Source organism: Gymnodraco acuticeps, unplaced genomic scaffold, assembly GCF_902827175.1.
Source record: "Gymnodraco acuticeps unplaced genomic scaffold, fGymAcu1.1, whole genome shotgun sequence".
Lineage (NCBI taxonomy): Eukaryota > Metazoa > Chordata > Actinopteri > Perciformes > Bathydraconidae > Gymnodraco > Gymnodraco acuticeps.
This window is the reverse complement of record NW_022990135.1, coordinates 3,179,388-3,204,133: the sequence shown is the minus strand read 5'-3', so window position 1 is coordinate 3,204,133 and position 24,746 is coordinate 3,179,388. Positions and strand designations below refer to the sequence as shown.

The 24,746-nt window shown below is 39.8% G+C and overlaps 4 protein-coding genes and 1 pseudogene across 9 annotated transcripts in view; 3 read left to right on the top strand and 2 right to left on the bottom strand.

The window, feature by feature from the left end:
- LOC117546596 (potassium voltage-gated channel subfamily H member 7-like) overlaps nucleotides 1-2,437 on the top strand; it is a 57,447-nt gene extending 55,010 nt beyond the window's left edge. For all 3 annotated transcript variants that reach the window (XM_034216870.1, XM_034216869.1, XM_034216868.1), the window contains one exon: nucleotides 33-2,437. In XM_034216870.1, the coding sequence (XP_034072761.1) occupies nucleotides 33-269 (237 nt within the window). In that variant the 3' untranslated portion in view covers nucleotides 270-2,437. The remainder of the gene's footprint in view (nucleotides 1-32) is intronic.
- On the bottom strand, nucleotides 2,432-6,505 carry LOC117546647 (annotated as a pseudogene).
- A 3,206-nt stretch (nucleotides 6,506-9,711) lies between these two features.
- Nucleotides 9,712-18,142, top strand: LOC117546607 (dipeptidyl peptidase 4-like). Its single transcript, XM_034216893.1, has 26 exons — nucleotides 9,712-9,973; nucleotides 10,072-10,159; nucleotides 10,515-10,607; nucleotides 11,420-11,511; nucleotides 11,591-11,665; nucleotides 11,758-11,810; nucleotides 11,967-12,039; nucleotides 12,240-12,360; nucleotides 12,828-12,982; nucleotides 13,067-13,164; nucleotides 13,244-13,373; nucleotides 13,730-13,768; nucleotides 14,299-14,397; nucleotides 14,518-14,588; nucleotides 14,893-14,946; nucleotides 15,044-15,156; nucleotides 15,259-15,306; nucleotides 15,395-15,493; nucleotides 15,581-15,650; nucleotides 15,731-15,925; nucleotides 16,131-16,185; nucleotides 16,395-16,494; nucleotides 16,579-16,637; nucleotides 16,720-16,792; nucleotides 16,976-17,049; nucleotides 17,828-18,142. Exons 1-26 carry the CDS (start codon nucleotides 9,971-9,973, stop codon nucleotides 17,918-17,920), a joined length of 2,223 nt encoding a protein of 740 aa, XP_034072784.1. The 5' UTR covers nucleotides 9,712-9,970; the 3' UTR covers nucleotides 17,921-18,142.
- A 1,128-nt stretch (nucleotides 18,143-19,270) lies between these two features.
- LOC117546656 (glucagon-1-like) lies at nucleotides 19,271-21,632 on the top strand. Its single transcript, XM_034216975.1, has 6 exons — nucleotides 19,271-19,340; nucleotides 19,441-19,541; nucleotides 20,053-20,208; nucleotides 20,796-20,912; nucleotides 21,387-21,530; nucleotides 21,608-21,632. The coding sequence occupies exons 2-6, from the start codon at nucleotides 19,450-19,452 to the stop codon at nucleotides 21,630-21,632; spliced, it is 534 nt and encodes a 177-aa protein (XP_034072866.1). The 5' UTR covers nucleotides 19,271-19,340; nucleotides 19,441-19,449.
- A 788-nt stretch (nucleotides 21,633-22,420) lies between these two features.
- The window catches only part of LOC117546598 (sodium-driven chloride bicarbonate exchanger-like), a 36,992-nt gene continuing 34,666 nt past the window's right edge, over nucleotides 22,421-24,746 (bottom strand). For all 4 annotated transcript variants that reach the window (XM_034216879.1, XM_034216882.1, XM_034216880.1 and 1 more), the window contains one exon: nucleotides 22,421-24,319. Coding sequence is in view for 1 of the 4 variants with exons in the window: in XM_034216882.1 (XP_034072773.1) it covers nucleotides 24,250-24,319 (70 nt within the window). In the remaining 3 variants the exon portion in view is untranslated. The remainder of the gene's footprint in view (nucleotides 24,320-24,746) is intronic.

Genomic DNA, 24,746 nt, shown 5'->3' with positions numbered 1-24,746 from the left:
TGATCCGTCTTCACGCTGTGTTTCTCCTCCAGAGCCCGGAGAAGACCCCGAACAGATCCACAGACGGCTCCCCGGTGCTCCTGCGACCCAACGCTCTTCCAGACGGGGGCGTGGCCTCCCTGCTGGAGACAGACTGGGCCTCGGAGCAGAGACACACACAGGACAGCTCCGTGGAGCCCCCCCCCCCACCAGAGGCTGCCGTCAGGCCGACAAGCCTCCCTGCCCGAAGCGGGCTCAGCACCGTCAGCACTGCAGCGGCCTGCGTCTGACCCGGGGCTCCCAGGAAACTAGCCCCCCCCCCCCCACCTCTCCTCTCAAGCTTGTCTCAGGGTCTAAGAAAGAGACTGTATATGCAAAGGCAACTGTAGACTTTCTTCCATTACTTTTACGGACTCTCTCGCCCCTCTCTGATTTAAATGTATAAAGACTATTTATACAGAGGTATTTATATTATTACCACGTGTAAAGTCATCATCCGACGTGTACATACTTTATAGAACACTGCCAGCAACACGAGGCACCTGATGTGCTTTTTCTAAAACTGATATGCATGTTTTACGTTCTGACGGTTGCTTTTCTTCCTGTGGCATGTTCCTCACTCTACTCTCTCCAGGACCTCTGTAGCTGTCACCTCTCTTTTCTAACGCCCCCCCCCCCCCACAGGGAATCAGCTACATGAAAATCTTCCCGAGGCATTTCCACAAGCTCTGATCTTTCTATCAGCAAATTCCAAAACGTCCACGCAGAGATCTGCCGCTATATTTAGCATGCCTGATTCCACCACAACGGATAACAAGCACTGAGAATACACAGCGCAGTGTGTGAGGCTGCGCTGACATCCCACAACCACACGTCAGTCTTTGAGAGCAATAACGATCTCATATCTCTAGAGACGAATCCGCTCTGGAGATCATTTTGCACGTGAACAAAGTAAAGGGCCTCTTTCAGCTGCAGTTATGTTCCTTCACATGTTTCAGACAACATAATGAATGCTTGAATTATTAGATTGAAAAACACATATTTACCCTAACCACCTGAATCCTATCAATATAACAGAAGCATGGCTGTGGGGGGTTTGCAGTTCACTCTAGACTTGTAAGGGTCAGCGGGTGTTTCTTCACATTACTATTAGGGCCATTGTATCTGGAAATGAAAGATATGAATCTGGAGAACAGAACCTTCACTTTGCAAAGCTGTGTGTTCCTTTGTTTGTTTTCAGTGAAGTAGGGACTTAAATCTGTTAGAACATATTTAAACTTTCTTGCAAATTATTAAGAGAAAATATTTGATATTTGTAAGTGTTCTCTTGTTAATTAACCACTTAAAACTCAGAGAATATCCATGCGTTTTCTCTATAATGTTCTTTATTTTTGACCCAAAGACATTTCTCCTTCATATGCTAACCGACAGGAAGTGACATCTTGAATCTCCTTCACACCCTGAGTGAACTCTGACGATCCCACGTGATAGTTTTCAGTTGCATGCTTAAGGTCTTCCATTGTCTTCTTAAAAAGTACAATTTCCTAGATAAAAAACCACGAGAAAAAAAGAGAAAATAGTTGTCCATGTTTTCGGGCCGCCTTCCTTAGCCTTAGCTTTAAACGCCTGCTCTAGCCTTGACACACGACGGCGACCCGGTGCAACAGCGCCACATTTAAAGGAACCACGTTAGGGTGCATGAGGAAAATGAATTAGTCATTTCCTAACCACACACTCCCACACAAGCTCATGTATTGCATGGAGACGGCACTCAATTATAACAAGGTCTCAAACTGTTTATGACATTTGGAAGGAGATTTAGAAATAACGCTTCAACCTATTTTTCTAAAACAAAGTTTCATTTGCCATTATTTTTCTATGACCTTATTGTTTCCCCCGAGATGTTGAGGGGAAGGCTTTGGAGTGCAGAAGGGAAGAAGATGAATGCAATGTAGCAAGCAACACTTCAGTGACGGGCTTTAGGCTGCATGAAACATTCATATTGCACATCATATCATTTCTACTTCTTCAACGCAACTCTTTACTTTGTTGAAAAACCCGGGGAAACCTTATTTAAGAAAAGAGAAACCACACGGATGCTCCAGCAGGGTGTCCTCCATCTTTCTTTCTCGAGCACAGATGTAGAACAAAAGTTGCTGACGCCTATCGACTCCACGCGTCCTGAACACTTTTCCATGGGATTTGCTAACTTTTGCACAGATTAGAAAACTTGCTGTACTGGATAACAATGTCCCTTTTGAAATACTTAGTGCTGTTCACAATTGTTTTTATGCATTTTTTTAAATGTTTGCCACTGTATTTTATACAATGCAACACTTAACAGCTCATTTGAATGTTTCTGTTCTTAACTATATTTAAATAAATGAAATATATCATGTAAATAGACTGGGAAAAAAAATGCGCAATTGTATAAATGAATAAACAGAATGCATACCGATTAGAAAGTGTTTATTGTGAGTAACAAAATATGATCTGAACTATGGCAGTAGGAGTGTGCAGGGCATCTTTACAAAGTACAACCGGCTAGGTTTGTAGGGAAACATTCAAAACAAAGTGTGAAGCTGCACAAATCTCAGGCTTTATCTCACTAGCATTATTACAGTATCACAGTCACTTTGGCTCGTTATCAACTTTCACATCAAGCTAATCTAAACTTATACAAAACAGAAATAAAAAATATGGCAAGGAAGGAGAAAGCTCTAATAAAACCATAGCCATACAGTTCAGTGGCATATGAACATGTTTTGTGTAAATGCTGCTAATATTTCATCATTAATCATGATGCTGCCAAACAAGGCTCTCTAGAAGCGACTTTCATATATTAGCGTACATTCAGATTATAATGGCACATGGTCGACACATCCAGCATCACTCTGGCATCCAATCGAAGATTTTTAAAATGTGTTATAAATTATTCTAATTCCTCTAATATGAATACATACTGTGTTTATATAGATTTATATATGCGCCTGATTCAGCAAGTCCCTGTGTGACTTACAAGACTAAACAGCAAGCGTTACAAGCATGAGTACTTTCCTGTTGCAGCTCAGTCAAATATACTGGCGCCCTTTGCATTCCCATGAGGCAGTGGTCCAGACTCCTCCTCTGATTGGTCGGTGCAGCCTTAGATGGCCATCGTGCACAGGATGAACTGGTGACAGAAAGAGAGAGAGATGGAATTAACCTCAACAGGATGTGGTGTTTGAAGCTGCTCTGAGCGGTTTCGTATGCAGGTAAGCCGCAGCTGCATGGAACTAAAGAATAAAGGTCAAATTCAATTCTTCAATCAGTAGGCAGCAGGCTGTGAGTTGAAACATCTGGACTTAAGCCATGTGATGCAGTGATATCTCCACAGGACTCACGTCATCGTACTGGAAGGAGACGGCTCCCTGCTGCATGGTGTCTCTCCGTTTGAAGGTCTCTGCACCAGGAACAGGAAACATCAGCGTCAATAAACACATTTCACGCTCAGTCCACATTAAACATCTGGACAGCAGTGTGTTCAGTGAACGTGTGTGTGTACCTGTGAGAGCGCGCAGTCTGACGCAGCAGGCCACGTAGTCGTCGAAGTAGATCCTCCCTCCTTTGTTGTAGCGCTTGATGATCACATTCAGAGCCTGAGGGCCGATGCGGAACCCTGAGGAACACAGAAGAAGATTAATATCAGGCCCAAAAACGCAGAATCCATGTGCATTTTGTCTGGACTTTCAAGTCATTTTTGTCTTCATGAAGTGTCCCTCCCTCATGCTTCAGCCTCACCCATAGCGTAGACGGCCTGCCCCATCTCCTGCGGCTCCACAGTGCCGCTCCTGTCCCGGTCGAACATCACAAAGTTCTGCTTCCAGCCGTTCAGAGCCGCGAACAGGTCCTTGAACTCGTTGAAGCCCATCTTCCCCGTGGAGTCCCGCTGCACACACTCGGGTTAAGATTCATAACTGCTGACCCACAGGTATAGAAACAGCAGGCAGCCATTGACATACACACAGCTGGTTAACCCGGTTCAAGGACAAACACCACCACTACTGTACACATACTTCCATGGTGAGTGTGAGTGGACAATAGGAGCAGCTGAGGGGACTCGTTGGTATTAAAGTTAGGATACATCCAGCATTGCGATCATGACTCTGCAAGTCTCCAGGCTGAAAGCTGTGATGAGAAAATAAAGGGGGAAATGAGCTAGGTTTAAAGTCCATGTTTTCACACTTAACTTTAGTGCTAATTAATCCATCTGCTGACGGCGAAATGTGTTCAATATGTCCCTGATGAATGAATCCATGCTGTTAAAAAGGCTGTGCTTGTATTCAACTCTGTGCACTTTCTCAATCTCACAGTAATATTCATTACAGTCTTTAACTGTTAGTCTTTATTCACGAAAGGTAGTATAATAATATTGCTAATAATATTTTCTTGGTGAGCTCTTATGCCACCAAAAAACACAAATATTGAACTTAGATACTCTTCATGTTACGTCATGTATGTAATCTGCAACATATTCTCACATATTTCGTGAACTACCACTTCCTTCTCCTTTATACTAATGAATATTCATTTTTCACATGCACTGAAAGAGACTGTCAGCTGTCAACCAATCACAGAGGAGATAATAGTGGTTTGACACTTCCCGTCCAGAGAAATACATCACTATTAGGCATTTTGTTAGTGTTTTAAAGCCCTCTAAGTTTGCGAGTACGGCCTTTTAAATGCATGATGTAAAACAACTAAAAACTCATGGTATATTGTCTGAGGCAGTGTTCCTCTCTTGTGGAAGGAGTCGTGGACTTACGAGAGTAGGATCCGGTGAATCCACTCTGAGTGAGACACCTCTGCAGCTCCTCTGCATCCACCTCTCCGTCCTGAACACAGCAGGGGGGGGGGGGGGACACATTATAGTTTTACTTTTGTGTAGGCATTTTAAATCTTCCACAGACTTCCAAAGGACCACTTTAGATAAGGTAGTGTAGTGAGTCATTCATTACTGAAAGAGTGTGAAATCAAGTTCAAACAGAGCCCTGCTTCCTCTTAACTTATAGTAACTGAACCGATTCATGAAACCTGATATGTCTGCAGAGAATGTCCTCTTTGTGACCACACTTCAAAATGAAAGTGAAAGCTAGACTTTGGTAAACCGGTGGCTTTTATAAAGGCTACGTGTACTGTGTGCACTCCTGTGAGTTCCTCCACACTCACCTGGCCTGCAATGGCGGTGAAGTAACCCCACATTGGGTCATTAGCAGCAGCTGGGGCTGGGGCGCCGTACGAGCCTTGATATCCTCCTCCATAGGCGGCATACCCTCCCTGATGGGGTGCGCCTCCCATCTGCCCACCCATCTGCCCACCCATGTGCCCGGGCATGGGGCCCTCCCATGGGGCCTCCCATGGGCCCTCCCGGCATTCCCGGCATCCCCTGAGCTGGCATTCCCGGCATGGGACCGCCATACTGAGGCTGGGGACACATCAGAGACCAGGGTGGGTGTCATTAAAGACTCTCAAATCAAGTTTATTCAAATGTAGAAAACAGGATACAACTACCACGGATTTTTCTCACTTTCAATGGTTACTTATTATTATATAACTCACATAAAGACTTTTTAAAATAGCAATTCATTGATCTTGACAACAGTTTGGGAAACGTGATATCTTGTTGTGCTTGTAATATATAAAGAATGCCAGTGTTGCATTCACTGACTGCAGGTATCAACGTGAAGTGATGCCTCCCTGACTGTCACTCTGGAGGCCTGCTATTGGCTGAGGAACAATAAGCTTCTAACCCCTATTCATCAAAACTGAGGAGTCACTGCATTCCACACTTAGACGTAGATAAAAGCGATGTTTTTGTTTAATATACAAAGCTTAAAAGGAGGTGTCTTGAGTCCCATTTTTCTAGTTGAATTGAGTAAATACAGGCCAGAATTGGGTCCTCTTTGTAATCAATGAAGGATTCCCAGAGGCAGATGTATAGGCCTTAAAAAAAGATTGGCATAATATAACACAGGTAAAACCTCTATCATATAAACACGTTTAGTAGGTCAAAGGATTTGCATATCCTCTGGAATGTTGGGGATTCTTTTCTCCCGGAAGACATTTTTCCGACTCAATTTCTAATAAAGTGGAGAATAATATGGCTCCTTACTTCCAAATTAAACCGAACAACCGTAACTTTTTCTTCTGATAACATATGTAAACCAAACTAATGTCTGCATGAAGATAGGAAACAGATGTATGACCTGTGTAACAGAACAACTTATTATCGCTATAGTATTCGCTCAAACAGCCCCAGGCTAGCTTTTCTGCTAACCAATGTAGCTCGTTTAACAGTATAACAATACGATAACATATCATTAACTCACCGCACCGTATCCAGGATAAGCCATTTGGTGAAATAGGGAAAACTGTAGCAAGTTTTATATCTTTATAGTGGGAGTGACGGTATACAAGGGTTTCTGTGAATACACGGTAGTAACTTCCGATACGTCTGAGCAGTTGCTACATCACATCCGAGCTGCAGAGAGCTGTCGGGAAGTTAGTTGAGTGACGGGGGAGATAACCAATAAGCGAGGAGCAGTAGAAGAAGACCCGCCCATCAATTGTTTAATGGGTTGCGTTTAGGTAATCCTCGTACATTTCACCTACCCTAAAACGACAGACAAAATGGTTTGAAATACAAATATTTAAAGGAAGAACATGAGTAAAAAACAAGTAATACATTTGAAAAAGATACATTCATCAAGCTGTTAAACACTTTTCCCCTTAATGTAATTTTTGGTAAATTGAGTTACGCTTCTGGTTGATTTTAAAGTTAAGAGTCTCCACTTTTCCAATATTTACCAACTTCTCACTAAATTCTTCTTCACTAAATATTTAACTGTCATGCATGGCTTCATGTCACCACTAGATGGTACTTTTGAGACACTTTGTCCACAAACAAAAATATGTACTTCATTTCTATAACCTGAGTTAATGCAATGACAGTTAATTAGTTTAGCAATTTTTAAATAGAGGCAACTCAATGTGATTTGCAAATGGAAAATTAATACAGTATACATAAAATCAAAAATCATAATAATTAGCTGAATTGTATGGGTATAACCTACTCCCTTTTTATTTATTTGGTCTCTGCTTTATAAACCTTGAAGGAAAGAGCTAGACAAAATAGGAAATGCACACAGAACATGTATGATGTGAAAGACAGTATACTGTGAAATAAACAAATCAGAAGTTACAGGAGCCACATCTACCCTGAATGTCGCCCTTCAGTCAAACTCAGAGGAAATGTGCTGTGAATAGAACACAGAAAAAGTGTGTTGGGTTATATGGTGAGCAGGTAGCGGGTGGTGTAGGGGAAGTTGCCGTGGTTGTCACAGCTTCCTGTTGAGCTCTGTGTCATGGCTCTAACTTAACCAAACATCTGTGGTGGGAGGTGACATGCTGACACTCATTCACTGTCCGGTTAATGTCAGTTTGAATGGTTAGAGTGCCTGAGTACTCTGGCAGCTATAAATATATTGTAATACTCCTGATAACATGTAGATGTGGGAGCTTGTAGGGATAATAACATTGATCTGAAATAACTGCTAAGTCTCAGTGTCTAAAAGTCAAATTCTATGTCTTTAAATGTCTTGTTTTGTCAATCCAAAACCCCAAAATATTTACTTAAATATGAAATCTACATAATTGAACTATGTGAGTTCAGCTGCTGCTACAGTACATTCAACGGATACACACAGTGATACCAAATATGTTAACACAAGCTTCACTGACCCATTTCTAACACTTCTCTAAAACTGTTACTTCCAAACTCCAACACTTTTCATCCTCCAGCCAAGAATGCAATTACACGGACTGATGAAACCAACACCAGTGTCTCTGTTTATCCTGTGAATAAACACCGACATTTCCCTGAGAAGAACTGGTTCAGAAATTCAGGGAAAACACCCAGCGTCATGTGCTGTAGCTATGATGACAAAGGATTTCAACTCAAAACGTTTAAGTTTGTGTAACATTTAACAGTGTTGGTCTGTTGGGATTATTTTATTGTTGCTTTTCTCTGTCTGAACGTTTTGTACTTTGGAGCTTTTCTTGATTATGGAAAAAATATTGATATAAATCTACATTTAAATATAAAATAATCTTAGAAACCCAGACCTTTAAATCACAGCTCTCTGTATCTCTGTATGTAAATGCTTTCTCATGCATTCTCCCTCTGTTGTTCTCTTTATCAAAGTGTCCTCAAACAAACACTATATTGGTCCAATAAGGCTAAATGTGATTAAAGTGACACCTATAAATGGTTTTAGATGTGTTTAGTGTCATGAAAATGGAGGTATCAATGAAGGTACGCTCTTCAAACAAGCCGAGCTGCATTAGGAAGACTTCCACTGTCTATTTGTTTGCAGAGGATGTCCGGTGTGAGGGGAACAAGTGCACAATATGATGCCTATTCCCCATAAAGGCCCAGCTTTATATTTGTTAAGCTTTTAAAAGGCTTTTAGCATTGACTGTGACTGGTTGGCACTTACAGCATGTACAAAGAAGAAACTAACAACATGGAATACATTGACTTATTTTTAGCCGCTCTGCTCCGAAGTGCGTTTGACGCTCACTTATTAATCATCGCATGAAAATGCTGTTTTTTCAGTTTTCCTGTGCCCAACGGTCAGTGACATAGTTCTCACGCTGCCTTCAGGAATTAGACCCAAACAGGAAGGATATTAATGATTATGTAAACACAGTGCATGCATTGAATGACATTTATGACTGTCATTTATTAGCCTGAACAGCTGTTATCAGTCGTGTAAAGTCATCTGAGGCAGAAGTGGACCGGTCGTACAGCAATTTCACTAACATCCTCAATTACAGACAGTTCCCTGTCAAAATGAAAAGATCAAATCTGTGGTAATGATAATGGAGGAATTGGCAATAGGCTAACAGCTGATTAAAACCCATGTTTTATCTACAAGGAATGTATGATATTATATGAATCTGTTAACTCAAACTAAGACATCTCCTGTAACCTCTTTATTAAGTGATTTTTGAATATTTATTTTCTGCACTTAGGTTTCTGTACGTGTAAACCCAGCTGGATGGCAGTAGGCAAACAGAGAAGTCTGCTTCTATCTGCCAGCTGTGCAGTGCACCATAAACATGCCATTCACTTTCAACAGTGGTAGTCCCTGTCAGAGGTGGAAGAATTTTTTTTTGGAACTTTAACTTAAGTAGACGTAGCCATTCTTTGTAAAAAATACCCAGTTACAAAAAAGTCCTGCACTTAAAATTAAACTTAAGTAAAAGTACAAACGTATTAGCATCAACACACACTTAAAATACCAAAGGTTAAAGTACTCATTAGGAAGTATGGCCCATTTCAGGGTCATATTAAATGATTGTATTATAATTATTCATGCATTATTGTGTTCATCATTTAAATGTTGCTCTTGGTGAAGCTGGTTAGCCAAAACTATAAAATATATCATACTGTATTTATATATTGTCATAATAATCTGAACCTGCAAAGTAGTGGAGTAAAAGTATCAAGTACCATAATGGGAAAGTACCCAAGTTAAGTACAAGTACCTTGTTTTTTCTTTCTTGAGTATTTATATTCCAACGATGACCACTGTTATAGACTTCTGCTAAAAACTTCTGCATATTGAAGTTTTGATTTTATTTATTTTTTCCCAACTGTAAAAACTATTGTTGTGAAATGCGTAAAAAATGACATTTTCTCAGAGATGGCGTTCTGAGAGACACAGGGTGATTGGAGCAGCCGCACACTTCCTCAAAAATACTGGAACATCATCAAACTTGACGAACTTTACTCCGCTCGACATTTATTGGCCCACCTTTGAAACTTCTCTTGAGATAATATTTAACAGCAACGCGCCATCACATAACTTTAGCGTTCCATGCACGCGTATCGATGGAGTTGTAATTTGGACGGATTTGGTTCAGACTTCAGCTAAGCGCGGAAACAATGGTTGGTGGTTTGTTAATACTCACATATCGATGTAATGTTGACTTTCAAGGATAATTTTGGAGCCCGTTTGTGACTTGTGTGGCTTCTACTCTGCGCAGGTTTCCATCGGGAAGTTGATCCTCGGATTCTTCGGCGTAGCAGTGGTTGTCATTTTAATAGCAGTACCCACGGCTATATTTCTGAATGGTGAGTTTTTACTATTAAATGATTCATAATTGGGTATTAACGGGGTTAAACACATCCGAAAGTAAGTAAATTACGCACGCGTCATTACGCTTGATCTCTCCAAAATACTAACAGAAATGTGAAGCACTTTCCCATCTATAAATGGAAATGACCTGCCTGATTTATATTATGTTACCTTAAATAGTATCATAGTCACTCAGTACACACTATGACAATACACATAATTACCCCAAAAAACACACTGACGTCGTCATTATCAGTTTGTACAGCACTTACCTTCTTTTATGGTGATGATCGTGATGTGTGATATCATATCTGTAACCTGTGACCTTCAACACCATTTCTACTGTTCCAGAGGAGCAGGCGGGCAACAACAGACCCTTCACTCTGGAGGATGCCTTTAACAGCACTCTGAAACCAAAGTCTGCCAGCTTGGAGTGGATCTCAGGTGGGAGAAAGTAGCCTGTTAAAAGTAGAACAGGTGAAACGTGATGTGCATCTGCAATTAAACTGTAAATGTGTCACTAAGGATGCTTTATTATCCATCAGCTACAATATTACAAATTGTTACTTATTCACTTGGACTAATTCCCATATTCAAGTGCATATATGCATGTATTCAGATGCAGGGTAAAAACACACACATGCTTAACCAATGCAAGACTTGATTTAATACACAAATCAATGCAGGATATATCAGGAGATCTACTTGCTCGGAGATGAAGTCACAATGAGTCAATTTCATCAGGATAGTTTAAAAAAAATTAAGTGGGGATTTATAAGGTACATAGTGTATTGTAGATGATGGTCGGCTCTACCCCTGTTTGGGAAAAGAGACAGGAGTTACGGCATAGAAGTTAAGTGATGATTTTTTTTTGTAAGAGGTCAACAGTTTTTCTAGACACATAAAAGAAAGACCCACCCAAAAAATCAATATCAGTTTACATGTACACTATATTTTTGTACTATCTATTCTGCTGACAGACAGCACTTTACAACCAGGACCTGCAATTGTTATATATCATCTCTTAAATCCATCTGTCTCCTTTGACAAAAAAACAACCATTTTACTGAGCAGAACACGGGCGGGAGTTTCTGGATACCTCTCCCTCAATTGGGTAGTTTGTTATCTGTTTGCAATAACCCTTATTATAAAGTGCAACTACTTAGGTGATGTCTTTATGAAATGTCTTGCTCTGTGTTTTATATAAAATATCTTATTATAACTTATATTCTTTGATCTCTTATCCTCCCCCACAGATCACGAGTATCTGAGTAAATCTGGGGACTCTGTCTTTCTCCAGGACGTCCTCACAGAACAGTCCTCAGTGTTTTTGAGCCAAGACAAGTTTGTAAGTCAGTGTAGTATTGTCCTGGAGGTCATGAGCACTGGTCTGTGAAACTCTCTCATATGTGTTTTTCCAAACACAGGGTGAAAGAGATGCTTATGACTACCAGCTGTCGGCTGACCGCAAATATGTTGCATTCATGAGCAATCATTCCAAGGTAGAGTAAGCCTGTATTTATTTGACACATAACTAAAGTCTTATATAAAATTAAAGGGCTCACACTACATTGTTTTTTTCCAATCCCATTAGATATGGCGGCATTCATTTTTAGCTTCATATTCCCTTTATGACAGGGAATTAGAGTAAGTGCATTTAATATGTATTTGGCATATGGATACATTTATGCAGTTTCAAAAATACAGTACACTCCAGCTAAAGCATCCACTAAATGCTCCTTTTCATGCATGATGAACATTAAAGCTAACTCCACAAACCTTTTTTTAAAAACTTAATTTCAGGGAATATATCAAACCCTCTGACCTGCCGGATGAAATCCAGTACTTCTCATGGGCTCCTGAAGGGAACAAACTGGTGAGCTTGGACTCTCAAACACATAATCCGTTGCATGTGAATAACTTTGAGTGACAGGTGGGCTTTGAAGCAGGTATCAGATGATCAACCTTTCCCAAACACTTGAGCAGAGTAAAGAGTGTGTGCTCAGTGTGTGAGATCAGAAAACAAACCAGACTGCCTTTTTCACAACTTTTATATTTCTTTGTTTCTCTTTTTAGGCCTTTGTTTGGAAAAATAATGTGTATGTAAAGACCAGCCCCGGGTCGCCCGCCAAGCAAGTCACTTTCAATGGCGAGTGGAATTTGATTTTGAATGGGATCCCCGACTGGGTGTATGAGGGTAGGTGGCCCTTATGTAATAACATGATCTGTATCTGATAGATTACCTTGATAATGATATCTGATACATCAGGTTTTAAGGTTTAATAAACTGTCTTTATCACACGCACGGACGCACGCACGCACGCACGCACGCACGCACGCACGCACGCACGCACACAAACACACAGAGAGAGAATGCAGTATGTGCCAGTTCATTTGACTAGCTTCCGTGTCACTGGAGAACATACTTAAGCATTTTAAAGACCATAAAACCATTTATAACTAGCATTTAAAACATGTTGCTAAGAGAAATGGCCCTACAGTATATAAATGGAGCCCATTTAATCCCTGTGCAGATGGATTTTAAGAAGAGGTTATAGCATTATAGATGCATGACATTTTCCAAGTGTTGTAGTTTGTAATTGTACCCCAAACCCGACCCCCACACTCCTGAACCATAAGTCATGTTCCCTTTCCCCGGTCTAGAGGAGATGTTCTCCTCCAACCGAGGCCTCTGGTGGTCCCCTGGAGGGAAGTACGTGGCTTATGCTGAGTTCAACGACACAGAGGTCCACAACATAGAGTACACCTGGTATGGGCAGGACCAGTACCCCACAACTGTTTCCGTTCCATATCCAAAGGTGGGACGATTATCCAGGGCGTGTTTTACTCTAACAATATTGGGATCATTCACGTCAATGTGTGTATCTTACATTTTTGTGCAGTCAGGTACTCCCAACCCTATTGTGAAGCTGTTTGTTGTGGACACTGACAATACGACACAAATTACCGAGGTTGTTGTTCCAGCCCTTTTCAGCTCTAGGTAATAGAACTATTACTCTGATTAACCTTGTATACATTACATTTGTATTGCCTGCTATCATTTCCTCTTTTGCCCTCAGTGAGCACTACTTGGCCACTGTTACCTGGGTGACAGATGAACGTATTGCTGTCCAATGGCTGAAGAGAGTCCAAAACCACCTCATCCTCCAGATCTACAATTTGAATGGACTCAAGTGGGATCCTGTTGAGGTAAAACAAATGAATGTTACTGCTTAGGTTATACAAATATATAGCATAAAATGTTTGCACTGGTGTTAGGATTCATCCTCTGGGGACCGCAAATATTGGTACAAAATTCTTGACACTGATGACATTTCTCTTTCTTAGCCTATGTCACAAACACTTGATGTTCACGACATTGTTATCATAGTTGTACCCAACGAAAGTCATTGGTTGTTGAGAAAAGAAAGGTCAATGTCCTTCGTTACGTAAAGCATTTCTAAATTCACCTCTGTGTTGCAATAACAGCTTTTGCCTAAACTGATAAGGTGTATTGTAATCTAATTGGGCCTATTGCAGCTATAAAATTGCAATTATTTTTACAGATACTGGAGGTGAAAAGTGAAAAAGGTTGGATCGGACGGGTAAGTCCAGCACACCTTAAAGCATATTCTGCTTAAAGACCAAAAACAACAGTAAATGTATGTGTCATGGTTGTTCCTGTCCGTGAGTTTGTTCTTGTTGGAATAAAGCTCGTCTTTGGTTATTACCTGGATTCCTGCTTCCCTGTCTGTGTCCTGCATGTGGGTCCTGTTTTCCCCAACCCTGACCGTATGTTATAATAAGTAGTGTGGCTGTCAAGCATTATATGTTATTCCTCTGTTTAATAGAGCTCCATGTGCACTGGGTGACATGTTCTTGCATGATTGCACACACACTGTAGTTATTTCTTGCTCAATCACACTCAACCATCCTGCTGCCAGACAAACTCACCTAATGTGGACTAATACACAGTTGAAAATTATCCCCATCCAATGCACCATTGCCTTTTATTTGACTAGGCCCTAGGGTAAGATACAACTACAGTGCAGCTATAGTTGGATGATATGGACTTGGAGCTGACAGTTATAGAGGTCAGAGAATATATATATAGTAAAATAATGTTTTTTCTTAGTTCTCTCCACCAGAACCAGTTTTTTCTGCAGACAAAAAAAGCTACTACCTGTTGATGAGCGACACCAACAAGTACAAGCACATCCATCATGTGGTCGGGGTAGGTAAAATTACAAAGTCATTTGGCCAGTTTCAGTCCAGCAAAACCAGCTCTTTTTTTGAGACTTGCACACATTGTCTAAATGTTAAGTAACACATTGTGTTGTGACTCATCGTGCAGGGCACAGCTACACCTATAACCTCTGGAAAATGGGAAGCTGTTGACATTCTGAAAGTAACTGAAGACAGTGTGTAAGTCGTTGCATCATCTGCACACAGCTGCATACAAGTTCTCTTGTGTAGAAGCATAATGCTTATATCCATTCTGATTGTACAGTATCCTATACAACTGCACCATTCCAGCCAATGGAAATATGTCTGTAATGCATTGTTTTATGCACTTTCCCAAATGTAGTCTAACATTTCTGGTGTGTGTGGGAATGTTGGGAAGTTATGAGTGAGTTTAAGAGATAATTGTCATGTCCAATTAGCTGGATTTCTCCTTTGCCACAGTTTAGGATTTCCTCCCCACTCATGCATACCAATTATTCCACAGATATTACTCAAGTAACCAAGAGGCCGGGCAGCCAGGAGGAAGGAATGTTTACAAGTAAGGGGATTTAATTGAAATGTTTTACTATTTTACTCGTTTTTAATGATACAATCTTTATTACAAAGCAGTTATTCACACTGTGTGTTTGTGTCAGGTGGACCAAAGAAACGCACACTTGTCTAACATGTGCGATACGTGGAGATAACTGTCAGTATAATTCCGCCTACTTCAGCCATAATGCCTCCTTCTACCGTATGCGCTGCAGTGGTCAGTTATACTTTGTTTCTCTGCATATATGTAATGTCATTATTATATAGTAACTTATTAGCTATATGTTTTGCTAATAATTGAATGTCATTTTACTCAAAGGTCCTGGCATTCCTTTCCATGCTCTCATGGATAACAGGAATAATAAAGGTAATCCACAACATTTGAATGCAATCTGAAATAATATCAACGAGGATAAATGTTATTTAATTAACTTTCTATGTTTTTGCATTTGTAGAGATAAAAGTTTTGCAGGACAATAAAGCATTTAGCAGCCTGATATCTGACATCCAAATGCCCACCATGAGTCGAGGCTTCCTCAACGTTGCAGGACACAGTAAGAGAATCCTACAACGATGATATCCAGTGTTTGCTATAAAATACACAGATGATTATTTACTATGGATTTACATATTTTTTACAGAACTCTGGTACCAGATGTTGTTGCCTCCAGGCTTTGACAAATCCAAGAAGTACCCTTTACTGATAGATGTGTAAGATAATTTATAAATATTAACAAACTATAATAATATTCAATTGTAGAAGAGATTACAAACTAATTGTTCCCACTCAGGTATGCTGGTCCCTGCAGTCAGAAAGCAGACTTTTCCTACGGGGTGGGCTGGGACACCTACTTGGCGAGCACAGAGAAAATCATCGTCGCAAGCTTTGATGGAAGAGGAAGCGGTTACCAAGGCGACGAGATAATGCACGCAATCTACAAAGGTCTGGGAACTTATGAGGTGGAAGATCAGATAACAGCAGCCAGGTGAGGAAAGCGAGTTTGGACGAGTCAATGCATTTCCCGCTCAAACAAACAGCTTCACCCGTTTCCCAGGAAAGCTTGATAAAACTGGAACTGACTTGTTTGTGTTCTGGAGAAGTGACACACACAGGAAATATCTTGATCAGCACCAAGTGAAGATGCTGATCATAAGTTCCTCTATTTACAACATTCTTTTTGTTTATTATAGGAAATTTATCGAAAAGGGCTACATTGACAAAGACAGAGTTGCTATTTGGGGCTGGGTAAGTTTTAAGAATAGTATGAAAACACTTAAAAGTGCATTCAAATAAAAAGTATTTCAAAATCAAACAAGTTTTGTTCCTTAAGCATAAATGTGTTTTCATGCTTCATAGGGCAATACATGTGTCAGAAATGGAGTTAATGTTTCACCCTACTGTCGGTACGTCTTCTTTACTTAAGGCTACAGTAATGAGCTGTTTGTGTCTCTCAGTCTTATGGTGGATATGTGACGTCAATGGTATTGGGATCTGGAAGTGGAGTTTTCAAATGTGGAATGGCGGTCGCTCCAGTGTCCAAATGGGAATATTATGGTATTTTTAGTCTTTTAAAGTAATTTCTTCATGTTAACAACCATCCCAATCCTGACACACTCTATTAATATATGTTTCTTCCAGATTCCATCTACACCGAGCGTTACATGATGGAGCCTTCACAGAACTCTTTGGCCTACACTGTACGTTTGACAGTCTTACATTTTATCATTATTAATTATGCTATTGTCTGTCATCATAAAATACAAATATGATTGTGTGCAGAACTCGACAGTAACTGAAAGGGCCAAGAATTTCCATGCAGTGCAGTATCTACTGGTTCATGGAACAGCTGATGGTGAGTTATGAATGGCCACAAGCATTTATTTTGACATATTGACCTTTGGTCTCACACCTCCATCAGATCCAACTCTTTCAGCCATGAAGTTAAGAAAAAAAAATCCGTGGTGACCCCCTGACCTTTCTGGATCCAAATGGGCAATTTGCATTGTGTTAATACATTTTCTGTCGTGTTTTTTAGATAACGTTCATTTCCAGCAGGCAGCTGAGATCTCTGAAGCTCTGGTGGAGGCGCAGGTTGACTTTGAGGCGATGGTGAGTCATTTGGAAAATTAATATAGAAGGAACAGGAGACTGTGACTGTGGAGGCTATTTTTATATAACATTAGAAAGACTGATTCTTATTATTACATTATAAGCTTATTGTGCTCATTTATGTGGCTGTGACTTTGGAATAAATAGACTCCCCCCAAGTTTTGTTGGGGAGGATAGGAACGAAGGGAAAAGTCACATGAGAAAGTGTTTAGCTTGCAATATTGAAAGTAGCACGGTCAGGTGCAGAGACAGAGAATACAAAGAGGTAGTCAGAACAGAACATCGCACCGGCCTTCACTTTGTATGGGAGCCGCACTCCCACGTAAAGCTAGGAAGCAACATTATGGTTTCCCACTATATCTGAAGAAACGTTAGAGAAAACAAATTAGTATGATGGTGTCAGAGTAGGGAGGGACTTCCACAGGCCGGCCGAATGCTGATTGGAAGGTCGTGTTGCCAAGAGACTCTATCCGAGTCTGCGCACCAACCAAAGAGAACCAAGTCTAACCCGCGGTATCTCTTCATCTAGTCTTGACCAATCATAAATGTACGGGCAACGCCCTGTGTAATAAAATGTATTGTCGCACGAGGTTCGAGGCTCTTTAGGGATTTGGTGCTGACAGATTACAGCTTTGCTGTCTGTGATTGCTATGACGTGACGGAGTCCTTGGCCAAGTGATATATATCTTTTGCTCTCTTTACAATAAATAGTTAAACTTAGAAGAATTCTGAACCCAACATCACCTAAAATAATAACATTTGTTCCCTTGTCTTTCAGTGGTACACAGACAAGGATCATGGGCTTAGAGGCGCAGCCAATAAACACGTCTACACCCACATGAGCCACTTCCTAAAGAGGTGCTTTGCTTGAAGTCCGCCTCATGTGAATAAAAAGGGATACTTCATTTAATTTGAAAGGCACATTTCGTTATTAATGCCAGGAAAGTACAAAATGGGTTGAAGTCATATTGTCATTCTGTGTCGGTGTTGTGCTGAAATCAGTCAGAAAAAAACATTATTACTTGAAACTAAATGAAAAATGTGATTTATTTTTCAAAGTTTTTTTCTAAATTAAATGTAAATTGATCCTGAAGTGTACTTGTTTTACTTGGGTGAGTTTCTTTTTTAATGAGATGGTTGTCTGTTTGATGTAAATTAATTTTGAATAAAAAAACGTTTTGTTTGTTCTTTATTCTGTTAAACGGGATTACTGCGTAACAACAGTCAACAGCTATGCTAGTGGTTCAGTAAGGCTTAGTTATGAGCTATATGCCCATTATATCATTGCTTAAGCAGCAAATTAGCAGCAATTAGCATTATACCTTACATCAGTATTATAAGTATGTTAGCGATGTAAGTGATTACAAATGTATATTTATTTACATACAACTAAATTGTGTTGTCCAATATTGATTTGCGTCATCATCGATGAAATCCTACTTGACTCAACTCTGATTGGTTAGCTGGCCGGCTCTGTTGTGATAAGTCCCACTCCTCACATACAGTGAGCGCTAGTCAATAGAAGCACGAGTGTTACGTAGTGATGTCACTATGTCGCGGATGCAAGTAAAGGAGTCCAATGGGGGCGTTTAAAGAAGGGGGGGGGGGGGGGAGTGTGTAGGAGAGAAACTTCCTCTGGAGGGATCACAGGGATTTCAACCTTTGCAGACCATTTACACACTACAGGAAGGGAGAACACCAAAAAGCATAATAGGGCCCCTTTAACAAACGTGTGACACTAAGAGCCATATAGCAATAGATGACCATTTATTGTCATAAACCATCAATCTCTATTGAACAATGGCCCTTGTAAAAATGGAGATAACTGCCACTGATAAGTATAAACGGTCAATATCACCCATCTTTTAAATCTGATCAGACAGAAACCACTAATAGTGACTCATCTTCCAGATATGACAGCACACATATCACTTCCCATCATGATGACACAGTAGCACATTAAAGCATCTTCCCTTCGTTCTGTTTAACAGGATGAGCTGCTGTTGTTTGATCTTAACACCTAAGTACCAGCTGGCATCACGCATGGATAGCACCTTTCCTTTCGGGACAAATGCTCGGCTTGTTGATTCGGCCGATGTGACGGGGCCCGTGTCTAATGGGTTGAGAGTAACAGGTTGACCTGCCAGAGTGGTTAAACTATCCCACCTGAGCAGACAAATCATCCTCCTTCTATTACAGTATATAAGAACAGAATGTAAGAGAGGAGGGTTAGAGTCAGACAAGCAGAGGAACTAACGGCACCGTTCTTGTGAAGGAAAGAAGAAGAAAAGGTGAGTTGTGTTGATTGCAATTAGGAAACCACATTAGCTTGAGCTTTTTGATCCAATATGCAAACTTTTTTCTTGTATGTGTGCGTGTGCTGCGCTGTAGGTTAGAACCATGAGAAGCTTCCTAGCTGGTATCCTTCTGGTTGTGGGGTTTGTTCAGAGCAGCTGGCAGGTTCCTCTGCAGGAGGCGGGTGACAGCTCAAGGTACAGAAAATACTGTTTTGTCTTTTATCTATGGACCATTGGTTTTATCCTTCACGAAAAATACGTTTTAAATTGTGGTATATGTGGGTCATTTTAAGTTCAATTCCAAAAAGCAACTTTCATAGGATAGTCAGCACGATTTAGGTGACATGAGACAATACTAAAACTGAGAAATGTCTCAAAAATATCCCATCAAATTGGATAAAAGGCTTAAAGGCCCTTTCTGTTTGGGAATTATAATGCTGAAAATGTGGATTACCCTATTTATAAATACAGAAAATGTTAATTAAGATATAAGAAATAATAGCGAAAATGGGAGATTTAATTTAAAGTGCTAAATGTACACTGTTTTACATCCGGGCATATGTTTGAAGATTAATAATAAATATACTACATCTGATTTGTTTGCATTATTTGAAGTGTTTCAGAAAATTCTACGCAAACCTAACCAATGGATTTTGGTAATGTGAAGGGTTCATCTGTGTAAACTCACAGTGGTTTCCTCTTGTAGCTTTGAGGCAGACAACACATCAGTGGATGAGCCGCGGGAGCTGTCCAACATGAAGAGACATTCGGAGGGAACCTTCTCAAACGACTACAGCAAATACCTGGAGGACCGGAAGGCTCAGGACTTTGTCCGGTGGCTGATGAACAACAAGAGGAGCGGGTCAGTATGGGATCTTAAGAATATCAATTGTGAAATGCTTTGACTTGTCTAGCCCTATAATATTTAACATATAATCAATGGTTATATTCAATGTGCAATATGCTACAATCACTGTTAAAGGGGCAGTGGTGGAGTAAAAATCCTGCATTCAAAAATGTACAGAAGTATTATCAGCTATATATACTTAACCTAGGGATCTCAACCTAGGGTTTGTGCCCCTTTAAAGGGTTAAAATATATATCTGAAGGTTGTTTTTGGGACATTATTTTCTTTCTCTTTGCTTTTTTAACATATGGTATATAAGTCAAAAGAAAAGCCCATAGAAAAAAAGGTAAAGGCAAAGCAACTATGTCTGTCAGATAAATGTAGTGGGGTAAAAAGTAGAATATATCGCTCTGAAGGATAGAAGAGTATACATAAAAGTAGCATAACATATTAAGCGTTAGATATAGTACTTGATTACATTTCCTTGGTCAATTTCTACCACTGGTTAACAGGGATGTGTTAGTGAATAAAGTGTATATTTCAGACTTATGATACATTAAACTCTAAAACAATCTGAACATTTTCCCTCACTGTGTTTTCAGTGCTGAAGAAAAGCGCCACGCTGATGGGACCTTCACCAGCGACGTGAGCTCGTACCTCAAGGACCAGCTAATCAAAGACTTTGTTGCCAGGCTCAAGGCTGGACAAGTCAGAAGAGCGTAGGCTGCCCGCCCCCCCTCCCTCCTCCCTCCCTCTCCTCCTTCTTCAGTACCCAAACCCCTATCGGCCTGCCTGTGTCTGATTCCACCATGACGAGAGAGACAGTCAGAGAGATATAATCACCTGCTTCTCCATCTTTTTTCCTTTCTATGCTTTTTCTTGATGTCCCTTGTGGTTGTGTTGAAATAAATCACCTGAACTTTTTGCACTGCGTTGATTGATATCTTACTATTGTGTGACGATTGAGTGGAATGATTATTTTTGACAAAAACATGCAAGCGGCCTATGAACAAATCATGGAATCATCAAAGAAACACCCGGTAATCACCAATCAGAAAATAACTACAATAAAAATGATGATTTTCTGATGAATACTGCACTGCAGGCCTAATATCAGAGTTAAAATGGCAGGTTGGCCACATTGTGGGCTACTGACCCTTAATGGGCAGTGTTTACATTGTGTACATACTCAGATCTCAAATGGACAGGCGGGGGGAGGCGCTCAGCAGGAGGCATGTTGATGGAAGCTTCACCAGTGACGTGAACAAGGTGCTGGACTCCTTGGCTGCAAAGGAATATTTACTCTGGGTCATGACCTCCAAACCTTCAGGGGAGAGGTAAAACTCAGTCACATGGCTGTGATCATTTACAGAATACTTGGCTCGGCATGATTGTGATTTTCTTTCTTTTGCAGTAAGAAAAGACGAGAGGACCAATGAGACTCTCTTCAAGGACTCCCTTTGATGCTGCATTCTAAGCCATATACCGAAGGAATAAAAAGCCATACTGCTTTGCATGTTGTTATGCCATTTCAATTTGTACGTCTTTTTTTACTTACTGTATGTGATGCAGAGACAAAAAAATCTTCCACATTCATATGGTGCACCAGAGAAGAAATGAAATTGAGGGGCATATTTTTTGTACAAATTTAAATGATTTTCTATATTTTTAAGGTGAAAACAAGAACACAAAAAGTGAAATCTCAGGTAGATAGGAAACACATGTAGTGTAGATGGTTTTCATTGCATATGATTGTATCCGCTCTGCAAAATAAAGTTTTTCATTGTGTGTCTGTGGAAGTTATTGTAAATGATTAGCTGATGGGTTTAGCCTTGGACAAAGACAACATAGCATGATGAGTTCAAAGTAAAAAGAGTAAATGTACTCACGCCTTATCTTCTCTTCGCAGTCACTTCATGCAATCCAGTTTTTGTTACATCTCAAAGGATCAGGCATCAGGGAAATCTATAACAGAATTCAGACCTGCAGGAAATCCAACAGTCTCACGGATTATGTCCACAATTTCTACACTCATTTTAAACTGGAAAAGCAGTCTTTCTGGGCTCAGAGACACTCTGTCCTGTAGCTCTGCAAAAGACATGAAGCTCCTGAGGTCAAAGTCCTTGTATGGAATAACTGAACAATTACTTATACAAAGAAGTACATTGATCTTTGACCTACCTGTTGACAATAGCAAACATATAGGGATCAATAAAGAACCACATCATTCATCATTTTAGATCTTTATTTATGCTCTCGCTCCCATTCTCAATAAACAAAGCACAATTTAACAACAAATCTGAACTGATAGTTTCTTTACAGGTGTCTTAAATTATTTAAACAGAAAGTGTACATTTCATTTCATTTCAAACCTTTTACATGTATCACTACCAAATTTAAGGCAGATTTCCACACAGAAGTGGTCAAAATATTTGATATTGATATAATTCTGACCCCTTATTAGTTTCTCTAAACAACTAAGAACCATCAATTAGACAATGGGAAAAGAACATCTACAACAAAACCTGCCTTCAACACTGACTTCATGTTAGTAATATATTAATAACATTTTACATGAATAAAATATACTATGTTTTATACATTGTTAAGACTCTTTACCATTTATTACATGTTGCCCTTCCCAGAAAAAAGGTATTATTGCATCTCTAGAAGTAACCACGGTCTGCAGCAAGACATTCATGTCTGATTCAACAGCATGCAGGTGTTTTGCTTAAAACAATTAGCTTCAGATGCTAAAATATTGAGGGTCGTTTAGATAGGAGATCACATGTCCATGGATGACACTTACTGACAAGATGACAAAGAGTATGCAGGTGGAGAACATAGAGCTTAAAATAGTGTGACTCTAGTTCAGTATTTGCAAAATGGATGAAAAAGGGATTGAAAGCCAAGGCGAGTAGCTGCAGGTACTGAACGTTCCAGCACTATGCTCAGATGCTAGCATGGAAATGTGTGCCAGTAAATGAATACTGTCATTAAAGGAAGAGCTTTGCTCGGTCAATATGCTTATTCACTTTTCTTGTATAGAGATAGACCAATACCACTCTCGTGTCTGTTTGCTAAAAATTAAGCTGTCGCATGCTACCTGCCAAAAAATAGCAGCAACAAAAGAAATACCTTTTTACATTTTGGTTTTTGCACAGATAATACAAACAACATTTAAAGTTATTAATCAGAGACATTTTGGCTATTTTTGTTACATTTGGTCAGAGCCAGCCTAGCTGTTTACGTGTTTTAAGTCTTGAGCTAGCAGGCTGCTAGCTCTAGCTTTATGTTTAGTGTGCAGGCATGAGAGGGGTATCGATCTTGTCATCTAACAGAAAACGAATGAGAGTAATAACCAGAAAGACTGTTCCTTTAACTCGTGCGGGGGAATGCTTTACTGGACGAGAGACATTTATTTGTAAAATAGAAAGGGAGAAAACTCTGAAGTGATATGAGCTGTTACTGTCACAAAAACATTAAGATATACAGAATATAGAAAATGTATATTTAATACTTTCAAAAAAATTACTAGTTTTGTTATATAACCAACTCCTAGATACCAGTGAAATAGATTAGTAATGGCAAATGTCTACTTTTCGAGGTGCATCAAGTCAATAGTGGCATTAAATACTGCACACACAATCCACACATCTGCAGTCGGCTGTGGCAGGTTTAGGAAAACGTACAACTACTGTTGGAAAAATATAAAAACATACAAAATACAAATAAAGTAGATTTAAAAATTGTTTAAAATTGTTATTTAATTGGCCCATTGACACAGCAGCTTTTGTAAGTGTGGTATCATTCTGGCTGCTGGTATCACCAAACATTGATATACATTGAAAAATAACACAAATGTGTACTGATTCCTTCCCGTGCTAATACTGTTTCTAACAAATTCTTTGTTTTACACAACTTGCACAGAGACTTACATGACAAAAACACAGTGTAGCACAGTACAAAGGTGGTTGAGTGTGGCACGGTACAGCTTTTTTTGTTTTTTGATCTACTGATTGACAGTACAGTGGCACCGCCAGAAAGTAGGTGTCATCACAAACTTGTCTCCCTGTCCAAGCTCTTATCATGCCTCCGGCGTTTGTGTCGCTTTTCGCCGCTAGAACTGCACGGGAAAAAAGCAGAAATGTTAAATGTGGAACATTCACATATGTTGGTGTTATTTTATTGTACGAGACTGGATTTTCTGACATTTTAGACCTAAGTGCAGACTACAGATGCAATTAATCAATCAATCATGATCACACAGCATGCGAAAAGCTCAATAAGATCAAAGAAAATAACTCACTAATTTTCATATACATTTATCACCCAGCGTTACCTTGAATTTTCAAAGAATACTTATTTTTCTAGCATCCCTTTAAATGGAAACCCTGGGTAGATTGAAGTAAATGGGAGCTACATTTATATACATCCATCACAAAACCTGTGCAGTATAATGTATGTCCTATTTATGCAGATGTACTCTCACTACTTTCACTCAAATCTAATTTAAGAAAAAAGACTAATAGTGCTAAGTGTAGCCCCTGTTT

Coding starts and splice junctions, on each gene's coding strand:
- LOC117546607 (XM_034216893.1), top strand. Junction 16,495..16,578: donor GTCCAAATGGGAATATTATG/GTATTTTTAGTC, acceptor TGTTTCTTCCAG/ATTCCATCTACACCGAGCGT. Junction 17,050..17,827: donor AGGTTGACTTTGAGGCGATG/GTGAGTCATTTG, acceptor CTTGTCTTTCAG/TGGTACACAGACAAGGATCA.
- LOC117546656 (XM_034216975.1), top strand. CDS start 19,450: ATGAGAAGCTTCCTAGCTGGTATCCTTCTGGTTGTGGGGTTTGTTCAG. Junction 19,542..20,052: donor GAGGCGGGTGACAGCTCAAG/GTACAGAAAATA, acceptor TTCCTCTTGTAG/CTTTGAGGCAGACAACACAT. Junction 20,913..21,386: donor GCTGGACAAGTCAGAAGAGC/GTAGGCTGCCCG, acceptor GTACATACTCAG/ATCTCAAATGGACAGGCGGG.